Consider the following 18,164-nt stretch of genomic DNA (forward strand, 5'->3'; position numbering starts at 1 on the left):
AAGTTCCCTTTTTTTGATTTGTGTCCTTGAGATGTCTTCCTACGCTTGACTTGCATTAAATCAAAGCTTCACCTTACTTTGAAATTGCAAATTAGTAGTGCAGTCCCTGATGTAGGCTTTCAATTGGTTCCCTCACTAAAATGGTCCTTCAACAACCAGGACATGGGTTTGCAATTGCTGGACTTCAACATCTTCTGTTGCTATTTTACCTTTCAAGGTTACTTGCCAGACCTCTCTCCAGCTGTAGCAGAAATACCTTGGTGTCAGGGAGTCTGCAGGCATTTCCAGCTGTTAAATTAAAACCCCAGCTTTTGTATTTGCCTGACTGGTCAAATTAAAGTGATCTTCAACATGGCGTGATTCAAAGAAGAGACTTTGGCCTGCCGTGGTGAAGCTGAGCTCTCCCAGAAATTCAGAAATCTGTTTAATTTTAAACCACGCTCTTAAGAAATGTGAAGGCTCATTTACTGTTTAGTTAAGTTACCATTTGTACTGGGTGTTTAGTGATTCGTGATTAAAACAAGTTTTTACTCAAAGACTGATGTTTTGCTCGCCTTCTTGGTACAGTGGTATGATCCTGCGGTATCCATCCTGAGGAATGAGGAGTTTATGGGTAAGTTTTTCTTCTTCTCTTCTACAGTCCTGCAATTTTTAAACACCTTTCAAATCTGTTTGTACTTTCCAAGGGTTTTCCATTGACCCTAGTGTCTGAATCTGCTGGTTAACCATATTGGAGCCTTCTCTTGCGTAGTACAGGAATTTCAGCTAGAACTTCCCAATCCTGATTATTCTGACCCCAGCTTCTCAGCTGGATGTTGTGTGAATCTGGGAGGCTGTCTGACCTTACAACCTGTCTTCTCAGAGCCCTTCTTGTCTCTGCTGCTGGTCCTGTCTGAGATGGAATTCTCTTTAAACATCCAGGTGAGTGTGGAGGGAATTTTGCTTTTGCCCCAAAAGTATTTTGATTGTGTCCATATATAATGAAAGATTATTGGCTTAGCAAGATGCCCTTATCCAGGGCAACATATAATGTATATTAAGTTTTACCTCAAAGTGAAATATAGTGACATGCAAGGAAAATAAAATGAATAGTCACAATTAAATCACAGGGCAACCACAATAATGTTTGGAGTGAAATGCCTGATGCCATGCAATCCTAAAAAATGTTATGCTTAGAACTAAACAACCAGCACATACAGGCAGTGTGAGTACGAAGCAATAGGCACCCCTGTCACGACTCGTACATTCTCCCATAAGCGCCCTGGCATTCCCACGTGTACTAAATTCCACACACGCTCATCCAGGAACTAATTATCCAACCTCGGCTCTCTCTCTTCAATATTTAAACACTCTTCACCGGCTTACCTATACTCACTATTGAGAAGTCTTCCACAGCTTTCTCTTGTGCGCGCTGCTATTCTCGTCCTGACTCCTTTGACTACCCGACCTGGTTTTCCTACTTTTGACTTCGCTCTTGCCTAATGACATGGATTTGGAATCTTGGATTTACTTTTGCTCGAACTCCCTTCCTCATGGCTTCGCACAGGGGTCAAACAACTCACCCCTTTCAGAAATCCTGACAACCCCATGGTGTTGGGGTTGTTGGGGTTCCATGTTTCCAGTGAAGGTTATTGAAGAATGTGGTGAGAGCAGATAGGACACAGGAGATGTCTTGTTCTGATTTGATTCCGAAAGCCATCCTGTCACTGAGGGCAGTGAGGAAAGAAAGCATGGGCTCTGGCTGTGGGTGAACAGAGAAATAGAGGGATACAGAAAATCTAGTTAGAGAGGAGCAGCGAGAGGACCCATAGGGTGAGATAAGAGACAGGAGATGGACAGGAGCAGTGCGGTTAAAGCAGGGAGCCAGGGGAGGGGCTGCAGTAATAGAGTGGCAGCCGAAAACTGAGGAAGAGAAAAGGCAAAGTGAGCTAGTTCTGGTTCTAGTAGTCTAGGTGGAAGACTCCCGGGGCATGGATTAGACACGGTGGAATGGCTGGTAGGGAAAAATGTAATTCTTCGACTATTGCTTGAGAAGAAGTGACAGGTGGATGACAGGGAATACCTGTAGTATGATACAGGGGGTTTTGGCAGAGTAGGAAAGGGGCAGAGTGATTGATTCAAGAGGAAAAGAGATGGAGAGGTCCGAAACGGGGACAGGAGGAAAGGAGGGAAAACAGGACGGGATGTCAGTTATATGATAAAAATGTGTCAACAGGCAACACCCAATGGAAATGGGAAAGAACGCTTTTTTGATCAGAGCATTACATATCACTGAAACTCAGAGGTCCCAACCTGTGCAGTATGCCTGACACCAACACATTTTAGCGATGCACTTCGTAGGCAAGATCAGAATTCTTCTAGACAAGATTTCAGATCATTCCTGGCTTGAAAAATGTAGGAGCCCCTGAGAGATTAGACACACTGGGATTCAAGTTTCTTCACTGTCCAGGATGCAGCAGATATATGTGTAAATGTGTCATCGTTGCTCTGAGACCAAAACAACAATCTAAAATCTATTTAAAACCATTCAAAAATACTTGGACTGAATTTCTTACTAGCATCTTTATTCACAAAACACACATGGCTTTGTAAGTGTTGATTACTGAAACTGTGATCTTCCTTTTTTGTTTTTAATGTGTGTGAAGTGATGTATCCTCTTGTGATTACAGAATTCCAGTTTCCTAGATGAAAGCTGGATGTTGCCGGTAAGTTGAATTAAGAACAAAGATTTCTGCACAAAGCTCTGCAGACACTGCTTGGGGTCTTGAATAAATAAAAGGGAACGGCTTTGTAAATCACTGGGTTCTGCTATTTACATGGCATTAATCATTTCTGATTGTTTTATATCTTACAAAAATGTCATTTCCTTTTGCAATGTTACATGTCCAACAAAATGTGAAGGAATTACTAATGTATAAGAATTTCCTTCTCCTAGTTTAAGTAAATAAGAATGGATCCAATCTTCTAACCTGTGTCATATCAAATACCGTGAAACACAGTATATCATTTGTGAAGAGCAGATAAGAGACAATATGTATGTTGGCATCGAATCTATATTGTCCTTGGCTTGACTTGGTGACTAAATAGCTGGTATATTTTGAAACAAAGTGTGGTGCTATGTTGATGAGGAGAACATGGTGAACATGCTCAGTAAACCTGCCCCAGGGTATCTGCCCAGTGATCTTGGCCCATTTCTGTCCAGTGAACCTGCCCTGTTTCTTCCTTCTGCTGACCAGTGAGAAAAGTGAGAGTCCAAGAAACAGAACATTCTGTTCCTTTTCCATAATGCTGTTTAAAATGGGGTGTAGGGTTGCTGTTAACAGATGCTGTTAGGTGTGAGCGAGCGGTCGAAAGAGTGAGCTGCGGTCTCTTTGCCTTGCAGGTGTATGAAACGTATGAGACTGTGCCCTGTAGAGAGCTGGGGATGGTTTTGAGGTGAGTCTTTGCTCTCTGGAGTTAAAGCTTAAGTCACTTGTCCTGCAACAGCCATGAGCCACCTCATTAGCTGTTTCAACCCCTTTCTCTGATCCCAAAATCACATTGGAGCACAAATAACAATTGTGTCCTAACCTCCAGCTTCAGGATGTTAACATCTTTGCCCTAGTGTTAGCACTTTAGGTAGTGATCAAAATGTCTCCCCCAGAGTCGGCTTCTTAGTCAGCTGCAAGGTCGTTAAACCCAAAGTTGTTTGCTGATCAGCACCTCTTTGATCAGTAAGGAATATGAAGAGTCCCAGGAATGTGAGAGATTACTGATGCAGATAGTAATATTAAAGGTGTGGACATACAGCTGGAAAATCAGGCAACTCGAAGCGATGAGGAAAGGCTTAGCTTTTGCTGTGCTGTTCTGTGCTTGGTGTTTTGCACTGACTGTTAGTACTATGTCGAGGCAATTGCAAACAAGAGTTTGCTGAACATGCATTTTTCTTGCTCTGTGATGCACCCAAGAAGGAAGAGAGCTAGTCAAACGCTGTCCTGCCCTAGGGATTTGCCTGGGACACACATGGGGCTCAAAGCAGTACAGTCAAATTTTGATTCCTGTCTTTCTTGCTCCACTTTGGATAGCAAATAAGATTCTGCCAGGGGGCATTAATGGGACACAAACAGGGTGTATACAGGTGACATTTAAGGCTTTAAACCTATTAGGGAGATAGACAGCATGTATAGCTGTGTGCCAGAGCCAATGTCATGACTCCCTCCTGAAATAAACTGAAAGAATGACAAAACCAGCAATAAAGGACTAAAGGAGAGAAAAGTCCTGGAGCTTACATTTAAACTATGTCCATTGAAAACGTTAATGTTCTAATGTGGAAGTGTTCTGGGCTGTGGTTCACATAGCCACACATAGGTTTTTGTAGCAAGTACAAATACAAGTGACCATGCTCAACTGATTCTAGTGGCTAGTTGCTCTAGTTGCTCACACCTGAAGAAGGCTCCACGGCTGAAACGTTGTGTGTTTTCTTTCTTCTTTTTTTCAGCATGGAATAAACTTATTACTTGTTCCTAAACTGATTCTTATTGGGTTGGTTTTCTCCTTAAAAAAACACATTCATTATGAAAGCAGACTAATGGGTGACCATCCCATAGGCAAGATGGTATCCAGGCTTGAGGAATGGAACAAGGAGAACTGCCGTCTCTCATTGGAGTTAACAGTTTGGCTGATCTAATCATCTGGACTCTCTCCACAGGGGGCGAAGTCTTTTTGTGCATAACTTTCTTCTCTAAATGAGTACCTTCTCAATTGCCTTTTTATGGGACAGAGATCTGGGGAGGGTGGATGTGTAGCACTGATTGGGGTTTAGTATGGAGTAATACTTCCTGTATGCAACAGCATGTATGCAACAGCAATCCAGTGGTTCCAGATGCAGCGGCTCTGTCACTCATGGTGTATACGGTACTTACTGTACCTACACATGTTATGGGAGTGTGACAGATTGTTATACAGGATGTGATTGTGCCTTAAGCTCCAGAATGGTTCTTCTCAACAAGAACTGAGTTCTTGCATAACAATTGGTCTCATTAGCAGAAAATATTCTTATGGAAAGACATATACCTTGTAGTCTATAGGCTAGTTTCTTATTGCAAAATGTTAGCCCTTTTATTGCATTAACTTCCTTTCCTATTTTTCAAGCATGCTTTTAACAACTCTAAAATGAAATCCCTTCAAAAAAGTTAGCCTTTTGTTACAATATACAGTTAGTTGGTTGACTGAGATGGGTGTATACCTGCTGTACAGTGCAGAGCAACATAAGCTGTAGCACAAGCAGCAATGTGAGTAGGATCCTCAAACCCACCAAGGCTGTATGCACAGACCAGGCACAGCTGCTTGACTCCCCATCTTGGTGTGCTCTATTATGTAGCGCAGATGTGAGCATTGTTCTTTTCGCATGAAGATAAGGTGTCAACATAATCGTTTCCATAGAGAACTTGTTTCTGAGTTATTCAGAATTTCCTAAGGAGCAGCAAAGACATTGCAACAGAATTTGCTGAGCACTGAGGGAATCAAAGAGATGGATCTTTAAGAAACCTGTTAAAGAAATTGGTTACCTGTGATCCGTAGCCCATTGGGGGTGGGCAATGCCCTGATTCTGAACCCGCTCTTTAAGCTGTGACAATTAAAATGTGAAACCTCTTATTAAGACAGTCTTACTGTATGGAGGTGGCTTGAGCACACAGTGTGATGCAGGCTGACATAAGTATTGTACTGTCCCTGTCCCTCTCTTTGTGGTCCAGGTACCTGGGGAAGCGAGTATTTGTTCTGGAGTTAGTGGAGGGCAGTCAGGCCCATGCGGATCATTTTGTGCGGCCTGGTGACATCATTGATGAGATCAATGGGGTTTCATTGCGGAACGCCTGTAATGGACAGGTAGGGTAGAAGCAGCCTCTGACGCAAGCCTCTCACCTTGTGTTTCACGTACCGCTGGTCTCACTTCAAGAGCGGTTCCATGGAAACTTATGTTAAATGAGCTAATTCAGTATGGTATCTCATGTCACTGTATTTAGTAAATTATCTTTCAAACATAATAAGTAATTAAGCATCTTCAGTCTTCCTAGACTGCCATTGTTGCAACAGCAGTTAGCGTGGTGTTAACCAAGAGGTTTCTTTTCATTTTTTTCTTTCACTTAGAATGTTCTTTCTCCCATTCCTTAAATATTTAACACAGTCTCACCCTGCCCTTCTCTTTCTCCTAACCCACAGGACGTCTCTCCAAGGACCTCAGTTCTAACTACTAACCCACAGAGCCTCTTTTCAGTCCTTCAGCTCTAAGCAATCACCCACAGAGCCACACTCCAGTCCCTGAGCTCTAAACCAGCACACTCTGCTTTCCTTCATTTTTCTCCCAGTCTATCCGTCCTAATCATTAGCCCACATGTGCAGCCCCACAGACTTGCACACTTCTCCTTCCTCAGTCAGGTCATGTGTCCGGACCACTCTGACTGTTGTGCCCCCTCTCTGTAGGCTGGCATTGTGTTACAGAGGCTGAAAGGCAAGCCCCTAACCCTTAAGCTGATCCGGTGGCTCAACTCCGATGGCACAGTGTACCGGCCCATGGTCAAGCTGCTGAAGGCCCTGCAGCAGGAGAACCCCAAATTCCAGTTGTACCCCAAATCGCAAGCTTCAGTGGAGGAGGGGGCAACACAGTGCCTTCGGGATGGACGGTAAGGGAATGGGTGTTCTTTTGACTTTGTTATGTGATCAGGTTTAAAAAAATTAAGAGTTTTTCAGTGACTGCTCAGGGACTGTCTTGGCTGAAAGGGAGACTTTAATCAAAGCAGTTGATAGGTTTTGGAGAAATTAGCTGAATAAAGGACAAAATCACAGCTTTCATTTTTCTCCCCCATTCTCAGGATTGTGTACATCGTGAAGTACCTGGGAAAAGCAGATGTAGGAGTGGTAACTATGTTTTTTTTCCTTCTTTTTTCTTTTTGAAGTAGCTATGTGCCACTGGCTTTTTACATCTGCAGTAGGACCCCAGGTTAAGGTTGGCGTCAGTGGGGATCTGTTGATGGAGTTTTGAGTAACTACCTTTTTTGGTAATATCTATGTAGTTTATTTTATAATCAATCAAAAAAAGCATTTAATCAAAAAACAGCTGCAAAAGTGATAGGAATAGAACATTTTAAGCCTCTGAGTACCACTCTGTATTAAAGGGAATCACCACCTTATTTATTTAGAATGGATTAAACCATATTTTTGCACATGTGTAAATAAATAACAATTGTGTTTATATAGCAATTTTTTTCATTCCAAATGATAACACTTTACTTATAACCAGGGAAACACATTATCTGCCACTAAAGTGCTGCCCCACCTGGGTGATACTACTTAGCCATTGTGCAATAGTAGCCCCACTATACAGTACATCAGGAGGAGTGAGAAATTGTTTCACTGGTTGATTTAAGAGGGAACTTTAGTAAGAGCAGATTGTGCAAGCTCAGAGTAGAATTTAGCCTTGGGTTAGCCCCTCTGACCTTCTGAAAATAATTGTGGGATCTTTAATAAACCAGGAGATTCAGCAAAGCGTCGTAGTATGGTTTACATAGAGGGTGGCTTAGAATTATGTACTGTAGTTCATCATTTGACATGATTATTGTGATCCATGGTTATTCATTCGTGACTCATTACAACTGCCCCTGCACTAACACAAGGGCAGCGAGAACAATGCTTACACTTCTCCAACACGCCCACTGACTGTACCAGTTGACATACTGCAAATTCTGGAGTGCCAGGAGAGTGCACACAGATTGGATGGGTAGTGTATTACTCACTGATGTCACTGCAAGTTCACAGGTGCTCAAGATTCAGGACTCGCTGTTATATGATAAGCCAGGGAAGCCTGAGGCTGTCTTGAGTCCATCCAAGCCTGGCTGTGCTCTTGTGGGGAATCTCGGTCTCAGTCAGCTAATGGCTCATACAGGGCTCAACTTGTACTCTGAGTGGGCTCCTTTAACTGTGAAACTCTTGGCAGATCCAAGATAAGTGAGGTGATTTAAAGTAATATAATGCAACTGTATTATAGTACAGTATATAAAGAAAAATACATTATGGTTGGTGTTTACCTAGCTATTGATTAAAATAAGAGGTGTGCACAGATGTACATTAAAAAAATTGTGCCCAAATACAAGACAGTATAAAGTTATTATGGGACTAAACATTGAGAAATCACAGCAAATATTTGTTGTTATTTGAAGGGGTTATTGAATTTTGATTTAATATAATAAGAAACATTCAGTAAAACAAAGACTGCAAGTGAAGGCTCTTGTTGTTCTCTGGTCTTGTGTTAGTGCTAGCTGTTCATAGGATACAAGACAGGTCGATAGTGAAATCAGCAGATATAGTCAGGATGACTGACTGTACGATATATTGATGACTGTACGATATATATATATTGATTGATATATTGATGACTGTACGATATATATATATATTGATGACTGTACGATATATTGATGACTGCGTCGGTGCCGCCACATGCTCCAACGATCAGCTTGAATTCTTCCTGCACCATTTCACCAACTTCCACCCGTCCCTCAAATATACGGTTAACATTTCTTCCACCACTCTTCCGTTTCTAGACATCCACTTGTCTATCAACTACCCCCGACTGTCCACTTCAGTTTATTACAAACCCACGGATTCACACAGCTACCTCCTGTACAGCTCATTTCACCCCAACCACACTAAAAACTCTCTTCCTTTTTCACAGTTCCTTAGGTTACGACGATTATGCAGTGACGACATCGACTTCGAAAACCAAGCCCTCGAAATGTACTCATTTTTTATCAACAGAGGATACCCCAGCAGGGTGATTGACAGGGCCCTTGCCCGAGCCAAAAACACCCCCCGGACCATCAACCAGATCAGGAACTCCCGCCGTAACAACCGCATTCCTTTGGTGCTTCCTTACCACCCTAACACACTTCCTATCCCCAGGACCATTAACCAGAACTTTTCCATCCTACAGGATGATCCCTCCATTGGGGCCCTCTTTTCTGATCGCCCTATCATCTCATATCGCCGACCACCTAATCTGCGTAACCTCCTTGTCCACAGCTCCCTTGACCGCCCTCAGCAACCATCCACACCAGGCACTTTCCCTTGCAAAAGAGCTCGCTGTATCACCTGCAAGTACACAGCCACCACCACACTCATTCAAGGCCCCTCAGGACAATTCCGGATCACCCAGACAGCATCTTGTACCTCCAGCAACCTTATTTACTGTATCTCTTGCAGTAAATGCCCAGCCATCTACATTGGGGAAACAGGAAGGAGACTCGGAGACCGCTTCAGAGAACACGTCAGGGCTGTGAAGATTAAAGATCTCTCCAAGCCCATTGTTTCTCATTTCACCTCTGACGGCCACGACCACTCTAATCTCTCCGTCTGTGTTCTCAAAGACGGTTTTCCGAACTCATACATCAGAAAGACCACCGAAACTAAAATTATTCTGCAGCTAGGATCACACATTCTCCCTTCCCTTAACGACAGATTACTGTTCTTTTAAATTTTCTCCATTCATTGGAAGTTTCATTTCACACCTCTCTGCACCCATTCTGACTTCACACCTCTTGATTGGCCTCTCTTTCTGTCCCCTGCTCCCGCCTCTCACTCCTCCTCCCTCTCAACCTTTGTTCTCCCGCTACTTTACCTTTGCCTACTGCCCTGTCTCTCTCACACCTGAAGAAGGCTCCACGGCCGAAACGTTGTGTTCTCTTTCTTCTTTTTTTCAGCATGGAATAAACCTATTACTTGTTCCTTTATAGTCAGGATAGTTTGTTTCGAGGTGGTGCTCAGAGATGAGGATTGGTTTATTGACACGGGGTGCTTTTTGGAGCCACTGTAGGTTTGATACAGAGTTGAAATCTGAAATCTAACTAGCTTGCAGGCACAATGGAGACAGGAGTGGTGAGATGGGGACCGTGTGACATGACTTCTGTTTTTCAGTTTGGGGGGAAAGAAGTTCTGCAGCAAGGAATCCCTCTGGTCCTGGATCAGAAATTGCCAGGAAAGGTAAGGGCATCAGATTTTGGTTAGCAGAAAGGGGGCAGTGTGTGGATACATAGTGTGGCTGGATGGCAAACTGATGTATGCTGCTGTCAAGAGATGCCATTGATAAATAGGGGAGGACATGTGATTGTATTTTATGAAGATACCTGCTCTAAACCCTAGCGTGCCTTAAGCATCAGAAGACAGGGAAAAGACAGATCTTGTGTTGTTGCTCTTTAAGAGCCATCTGCATTTTGAAAAGCAGCACAGTGAGCAGCAGGGATGGAAGGTGAACAACTCCTGTCCCCCTAAGACAGAGGAGCGTCCTGTCAGTGTGAGTGTTTCCTGGCACCATCATTTAGGGTGTGCACTTCAGTCCTCAGCTGGCCACAGCACTGCTAACCGGGCACTGTGTCTGAGGACTTCAGTTCTCATTTGTGGGTTTTTTTCCTTTCTTTCTCATGCGCAATTAAAGAAGAGTCTCTGGGTGTTAATTGGTAAGAAGTAATGGAAAGTAAAATCTAAACCCAGTTTCCACTGGAAAATTTCAGGAACAGAGAGTGAGAAAGTGGTAGTAAAGAAGAAATCCCACAAGAGCATCAGCTAATTTTCCCAATTTATTTTGGAATCCTAGCCTCTAGGGGGGGAAGGAATGGTGATGGAAGAGGAGGATAGATCTGGGTTTGGGATAGCCCAGCACTGCCCCCTAGGGGGACATAGCTGTCATTGTCTTCTCTCCTTCCTTTTTCAGACCGTGCTGTTCGATTTGAAGGAGACCCACATCATCTGCATAGAGAAGTCCTCCAAACAGGTGAGTGTCTCTGTGATCTCTCTGATCTTCAGTCCACTGACACACTGAGCTTTCCTCGTTGCAGCTGGTCACCATACACCAAACTACAATCACCATCTCCTGATACAGACAGGACAGAAGAAATATTACTGACACAGGTCAGCACAGAAGTAATTTCTGCATATCATTGTTCTTTCCCAGCTCAGAAAATCTGTCTTGTGTGACATTCTTAGAGCTACAGCAGTATTGTTGTAATGTCTTGCGTAGGAAACAGAATCAAAGATTAGAAGAAGGAACAGAAAAAAATGCTGAAAAGTACACTGACCATTGCCTGTTTCACTTAACCCTCAGTTGTCTAACTTACTTTGCTACTCTTGGAGTGGTATCCTCAAGTAATATTTTAGTGCAGTCTGTATGGGTTCCTTTTACACATTTGGCCGGTGCCAAACCATCTTTTAGATATAGTATCCTACCATACCTGGCGTTTCTTGTAGCCTGTTAAAAGGGGTTATCACTCAGTCATTGTAGACTCAGACTTTTCCCTTTCTTTGAAAAATTGAAAACTAAATTTACTTCCCTATCACAATTCTACCACATATTTTGCAGTTTTGCAGTTAATTTTGAAGTTACTATAAGACGTTTCATGTCCACATTGGGGATAAATATATGATCTGTCCAAAATTTAAAAAAGTGCCAGAATGTCCATCTATGTCAGCAAACAAGCACACCCACTCCCCAGCTCTAACAAACTCACTGCTACCTGCTGCCAATTCTTCATTTTACAAATTGGCTCCCTATAGCTTCCATTCATTTCTAACATATGCTCTTTTTTTGCAAGAGCTCTATGGAGAGGCCGTTATAAATAAGTCCCAATGCTCTGCATCCTTCAATAAACTTGCCTACACTTAAGTCATCAAATATTTCAAGTCTGGAAACCCTTGTACTATTCCATTTCCAGGGTACAATTGGATGGTCTTTCTACAGCTTATCAAAATGACACTTCTTTATCCAGAATGCCTCTTCTGTATGTCCTGGTCATGTTGGTTTTGGTAGCTTTGGATCTGACTGGATGGCTATTGATCATGGCCCTGCATGAGTTGCACTACCTAAATGCTTCGATAACATTAATTTGTTCTGCACTATGTAGTAAAATGTACAGAAACAGGTACATTTCTTTGTTATTTTATCCATTATCTGAAAGTTTATTCAGATGATGCAGTATAGCTTTTGTGTGCAGTATAGCTTTATGGCTGTTTGTGATGTGTTAAAATGTGTTAAATTTTATCTATAGCTTTATCTAGGTAAAAAACCTAACCTAAATTTACCCCATTTTTTTTGCATGTTTAGAAAAACCTTAACTATTAAAGCACTTTGAGAAGCCACCTTTAAAGGTACTATATAAAATAAAGTTTATTATTATTATAATATTACCTCATATGTTTTATATCCCTTAGTCTTTGTTCACATAATTTCCTATCCTATTTCCAATCACAATATAGAATATTGTGCCAGTGGCCTGGGCACTCAATGCCAGTGCTGGCCAAAGTAGGATTGACGTCTCCCAATAGTAACATGCTTGAATATATTTTCCAAGACAGTTTTTTAAATCCCCAGAAATTCAATTTCAATCCCTTGATATTCAAACTGTATAGCTTGCAGTAGGAATATAGGATATGAAAGCACACAGAAATCAAAGTTAGGATAACTGTTTATTTGTTAAGGTTTCCTTTCTGTAGCCATTTCACCTTTAAGGATTGCTGAATTATTAAAAATACAATACACCTGCTGGCTGTTAGAGCACACATAATATCCCTCATGGTGTGTTTACTGGAACATCCCTCTTGTCTTAGAGAAACCAGTACAATGTGCACACATACATTCAACTGTGTGGCCTGATTTAGAATTAGAGATGGGGGTACAATTCTTCAGGGTTCTGGTGCACAAAAGGTCATCTCAGTGGTCACAATGTCACACACATAAGTAAATCCTTATGCCTGTATAAAACCTGGTGAGTTACTTTAGCAAACTGTCTTCATCCTCTCTCTGTCCCCCCCCAAACCCCCTCCACCACGTCTGTCAGGAGCTCTTCCAGCACCATTACCCAGAGATCTCCTGCGTGGGGCGCTACAGTCGCTCGGACCAAACCATCTTCGCCTTCTGCGTGTCGTGAGTAGTGACACTGCTCCTTCTGTTGGTCTTAAAAAACACTTCCTGTGCTTTAATGTCCGGCTGTTCAACCAGCAGGATTGCACATGTGCTGCCAAGAAAATCGCAGTCCTGTTTACACTGTTATACAGTGCAAGAAGAGTGTTATGTGCCAGGGAAAAAAATGGTGCTCCTCAGTTTTAGGTCCTTTGGTACACAAATGCCTCTTGAATGAGACTATAAACACCGAATAAATACCGTCACAAGCACTACAGAACAAGGTATAATGACATGAATACTTCTTTACAACCATGTCTGCAGATCACAGGAATGTACAGTACTATAATTATTCATCACAGTTTATAACGAGACAGTTTCAGCTGAAGGCAAGAGCAGAACTCTCTGGTAGAGGTAAGTCTGAAAATTATGGACGACACGATTAAGGACTTCAGAACAGACAGGGACTTTCTACAGATACAGCTTAGTGTTTCTTGTGTGTTTTTTTAAGTTGCTACTGTATAGGGCTTTTGTACACTACACATTGTATTATTGTGTTGTGTAGTCTGGATGAAAGAATTATGACAGCGTTTTTTCACCCTTTGAATTAAGGATTTGCTGAGCTATGAGACGAATGAAAAGCTTCCATGAGGTACTGCATTTGTCACTTGGGATCAGAGAATAGACTGACTCTTTCAATTAAGCAAAGACATCATTATTATGTAGGAAGGCTATATGATAGATGAGGATATGTGAAGCTTTTCTACCCTGAAAAAACTCCAGTGTGAAAGACATCAGAGAGAAATAAGTGCCTGCTAATATTTTTCAGGGTTTGAAGATAAACTCCACTGGGTTTCATTACAGGCTGGGGAGTACTTGTCCGTGTGGAATTTGAATGTTCTCCTTGTGTTTGTGTGGCTTTTCACTATCTGCTCTATTTTCCTCCTCCCTCCCAGAGATATGCAGGGTTAGGTTGACTGTTTACTCAAAACTCCTTTCCCTATCGCAATATTATACTTCTTGGGATGTGTTCCCAGGTCACTCAGTACTGGTTATGAGATAAGAATGAAATAGAATCAGATGAGATGGGTGGCCAAACAGCCTTTTCTCTTATTTGGCCTTTCTAACATCCATTCATACTAAATCTTGGGGTAACCAATTTTCCTGGGTATCTAGGGACCCCTGGAGTGTCTCAAGGATTTGTGACCTTGGACACATATCATTGGGGATCCCTGATGTAGAATGTATAAGTGTGAGGAACTATATGTAACATACACAAATTCACCTTTCGATTGTAAACTTTAATCCTCCTGCTAGCAATTCAGTTGTTGGCCATTTTTTATTTCACTATTCAGCTTTGTTACAGGAATGTGTATTGTGCGTTCCTGGAACCAATACTCCTTTTGTTTTGAAGCAGCGTGGATACGTTCTTATTTGTATCAGTCTTTATTAGTGTCTACAGACAGGCAGAGATACAAAGGGTCTTAGAACACAAGCATTTGGAACATTTCACATACTACACTACTGAATTGTACCTCAGTTTTCCACTGTGCTTCACTGTGAATTTGACTTTCCAAATCTCCCTTTAGAAGGGGATCTGAAGGAATCCCACACAGTGATGCAAGTGCTGTTTCTGTCTGTGTGGTTGTCCTGAAGTGTGGCCAGCAGGCTGCAGTAGTAGCACACATTTGTGATTGGTTGAAAGCAGGTGCAGGCACATGTTGCAATTGGCTTCAGCCCGTGGCAGCTCAGCTCTGTGATTGGCTGTGTTGCAGAGATTGCCCAGAGACCCCAGAGGCCTGCTCTTTCAGCTGTGTGGTGATGCGGGCCAGCTCTGCCCAGGAGTGCGAGGAGATTGTAAATAGAATTGGTGAGTGCTAGTCTAACCTCCTACCAGTGTACCATTGTAAGCCTGCCATACTATTTTGTACGTTTTACTACATTTACTGCAGATTTACATTGCTTTTACAAAACTAAGTTGGTATTGCATTTTTTCTTTGTATCTTCAACCCAATGTCTTTCCTTGCCTTATATTCAGTGGAGCATTAAGAAACCTCAGAGAAATAATAAAAATATAGTAAAACTTGTTCATTGAAAAACCAAACTACAAGATACAGTATGGTAAACCATAACAAGCGTGGCTCGTGGTATTATAAAGCAATATGTGTTAAAAATGCGAAAGTAGCAGAAACAAAGAATCTGTAGGCAACAGGGTCAGGCTATGCACTGATAACATTTTGTAAGCTGTCAAGGCAAAGAGAGATTGTGGGATGTAGTCTGTTTGCAGTCTTGAGTAAGTATAGTTGGAGAAAATGCTGTATAAAAAGTGCTTTTTATCTGATCATCTGAATGTTATTCAGAGTACCGTTTGTGTGCGGTATAGGTTTATGGTTGTGTAAAATGCTGTATAAAAAGTGCTTCGCTATGATTTAACTTGTTTTCCCCACTGACTAAATATGTATCACTGAGCTTCACCACACAGCATGATTTTAATATTTTAGTTTTACACAGATAACTCTCACACTTATTGGCAACCCGAAATTTACCATCATCACTCATTACAGTCTTACTACAAAGTACAAACAAGCATCTAGCCTCTTCTGACTCCGCCTGGTGCGTAAGAATTTAAGTATTTGCATCTGAGAGCAACATTTGATTCTTGTCTTTGCCTCTGTAAGAGTTTGGAACATACATCCTTTTGTAAGCACAGAATTTATTGATCACCATTCCTAAGACACTGTAGCATTTTTGCACTTTTGTCAGACTTTTAAAAAATTTTTCTGTATTTCTTTATTTTTTCAGCTGCAGGTTTCAAGCACACAGAGTGGTTTGTGTGAGAGCAATCCATCACAACACACTGCTGGTCCAGAACACTACAGTGCAGGTGACAGGCATGACAATGACATTGGCCAGATGACAGTGGCCCTGGGTCCTCAAATCCAGTCCAACCTGGTCTCTCTCTGGTCTTTTGCTTCCTGTGCAAAAGAAACCAAATGGCCTGACCATGTGTGTTATGGAAAATGTTAACATTGTCTTCACCTCTACTGGTTCCTGTGGTAAAATTATGGGTTTTGTAGGAACTGGGAATTAATTATTACATGATAGCTCTAAATGGAGACAGGAAAATTAAAAACAAATGTTCTCTCTGATTAATTAACTTTCCTGATCTGTGTGTGTGTGAAAAAATATCAGGGCTGAGGTTTGAGTAATGGAGCCTGAACCTAGAACCAGTGCGCTAGCCCCAGTGACTGAAGGCAGACTTGAAATAGGAGGCTTCACTGTGGGCTTCTGTGGTTGGCCCAATGAAGTTCAGTGGCCCAAATCTTAAAAATATGATGCGAACCAAGGAGCTAACAAGCCAGTGAAGTCTAATCACTAGCCTTTCTTCTTTCATAATGTTTTGTGGATCGATCTGCTGGAACCACCTGAAGAAAATGAGATTCTGTGGAGAACCAAGATCTACCCTTACAGTTTTTTTCCTGTAGGTTTTACCAGAAGATTGATGTATATTTAGGTGGTAGATTGAGATTAACCTATCCAGGTGGATTTTGTCGGGAAAGAACGTGTCACTGTAGTGACATCAAAAGTCACAAGGAGATAAAGGCTTCCACAATCCTCACTGTTTCCCTCAGTCAGTTATATTTAAAAAATAAATGTCTAAGGTGTTGATTAATGGTGGTTATTATTAATCTTCACAGGGTACTGTTCTTAAAAACATCAGAGTATAGAACATCAGAGACATTTTAGCCAAGATGCAGTAAAATTGCAACTTTCAGCAACTCTTGTCTGTGAGTCAACATGAGATATTCATTTGTCCTCTTGTTTTGAAATATCCACTGAAAACCATGAAATTCTTTAACCAAATGTACAACCAGCCTCAGAGAAGCTGATCGACACAAAGCCTGGGTGCCCTTGGATTGTTCCATCTCATTTTGGGAGTGGTGGCTGTATATGGACTTTACATCACAGCAGAAGGTGCATTTTCTAAATACTGTCACTGAGTGTTTGGTTATAAATGCTTCTACAAATTAAACAGGTATCTTGATCTCTTCTAAATTTGGTCTCAAAACCCCCCTTTTTATTTTCAATAATTCATTACAGCAAGAAAAGCAGGGGTGATATCCGACATGCCTTGGCTGAATTTCAGGTGGGAGGATGGAGTAGTGGTTTGGGGTCTGGACTTCAACCTAAAGTGTTGTGCATTCATATTCCAGGTGGGGTTACCATTTCTGTGCCCTTGAACAAGGTACTTTACCAAGATTACTCCAGCAACCCCAGCTATATAAACTTAAACTAAAGTTGATGCAAAAAAGGGACATTTTAAATTCCAGTTGTATCTTTTCTCAGCCTAAATGAATAATTTGCTTCACCTGGTGTGTTGTTTTGAGATGTTGGCTAGGTCTTGCTTTTGATGGTTTACCTTTTGCAGTATATTTGGTTTGTGGGAGTATGATTGCTTACCTTGACACTTATTTGGAGATCATCATTGCCTAAGTATGTACACAAATGATGACACTGAGTTGGGATGGGTATTGCGGTATTTAACAGGAGATTCCAAATAGGCTGCACAGAGCGTGGTTATATATATAACAAAATTGGATAGAAGCACGTTTTCATAGGAGAGTAATCCATAATTTTCTTAAGAACCAGTAAAGTAGTAAAGGTCCTAGCTGTATACAGTATAAGAAGATGTTTGTGTAATTAATATTAGAAAAGCATCTGGCCCATTTTCCATGTAGCTCCTTTTTGTTGACCTGTTTCTGTAACATGTTGGTGTAACACTGTGTGCAAGAGGTCCTTCTGTTTATAACAGCATGTGCATTTAGGGAAGATGTTACTTTTAAACAGAAAACTCCAGGGACTATAACAGAGCCATGTCTTAACTGTTTCTTATTAAAATGCAGTTCCAGCTGACAAAATTGTGGAACAAAAACAAGCCAGTAAATTGGTTTAATGCACTCAAATTATGTAGTCGTACATGTTAATTCATCCATAGAAATGTACATGTACCAAAACAGCAAAGCTCAAACATATTAATAAAGATAGAACAAACTAAACTATACAGAGAGGCAATAAAAAAGCAACAGATTAGTATTGGAACCAATACAATATTTTCCCTTATTAATGCCAGTCAGTATATGTTCTTTATTCAAAGGATTGAAGGATTGATTTGTCTGCTATTAATAGCCATTTTAATGTCTAGCATACCCATGAACTCTGGCTAGGGGTGGAATTCTCTCTTAAA

General features: G+C 41.4%; 1 protein-coding gene across 3 annotated transcripts in view; it reads left to right on the forward strand.

The window, feature by feature from the left end:
* Nucleotides 1-16,592, forward strand: part of LOC148652600 (uncharacterized) — a 27,330-nt gene extending 10,738 nt beyond the window's left edge. For all 3 annotated transcript variants that reach the window (XM_088599522.1, XM_088599523.1, XM_088599521.1), the window contains 12 exons: nt 568-613; nt 863-921; nt 2,670-2,705; nt 3,383-3,435; nt 5,733-5,865; nt 6,460-6,659; nt 6,849-6,894; nt 9,946-10,011; nt 10,739-10,798; nt 12,858-12,943; nt 14,695-14,789; nt 15,722-16,592. In XM_088599522.1, the coding sequence (XP_088455648.1) occupies nt 568-613; nt 863-921; nt 2,670-2,705; nt 3,383-3,435; nt 5,733-5,865; nt 6,460-6,659; nt 6,849-6,894; nt 9,946-10,011; nt 10,739-10,798; nt 12,858-12,943; nt 14,695-14,789; nt 15,722-15,756 (915 nt within the window). In that variant the 3' untranslated portion in view covers nt 15,757-16,592. The remainder of the gene's footprint in view (nt 1-567; nt 614-862; nt 922-2,669; nt 2,706-3,382; nt 3,436-5,732; nt 5,866-6,459; nt 6,660-6,848; nt 6,895-9,945; nt 10,012-10,738; nt 10,799-12,857; nt 12,944-14,694; nt 14,790-15,721) is intronic.
* The last annotated feature ends 1,572 nt before the right edge of the window (nt 16,593-18,164 follow it).

The sequence above is a fragment of the Lepisosteus platostomus genome, chromosome 11, assembly GCF_059453375.1.
Source record: "Lepisosteus platostomus isolate fLepPlt1 chromosome 11, fLepPlt1.hap1, whole genome shotgun sequence".
In the NCBI taxonomy this organism is placed as follows: Eukaryota; Metazoa; Chordata; class Actinopteri; order Semionotiformes; family Lepisosteidae; genus Lepisosteus; species Lepisosteus platostomus.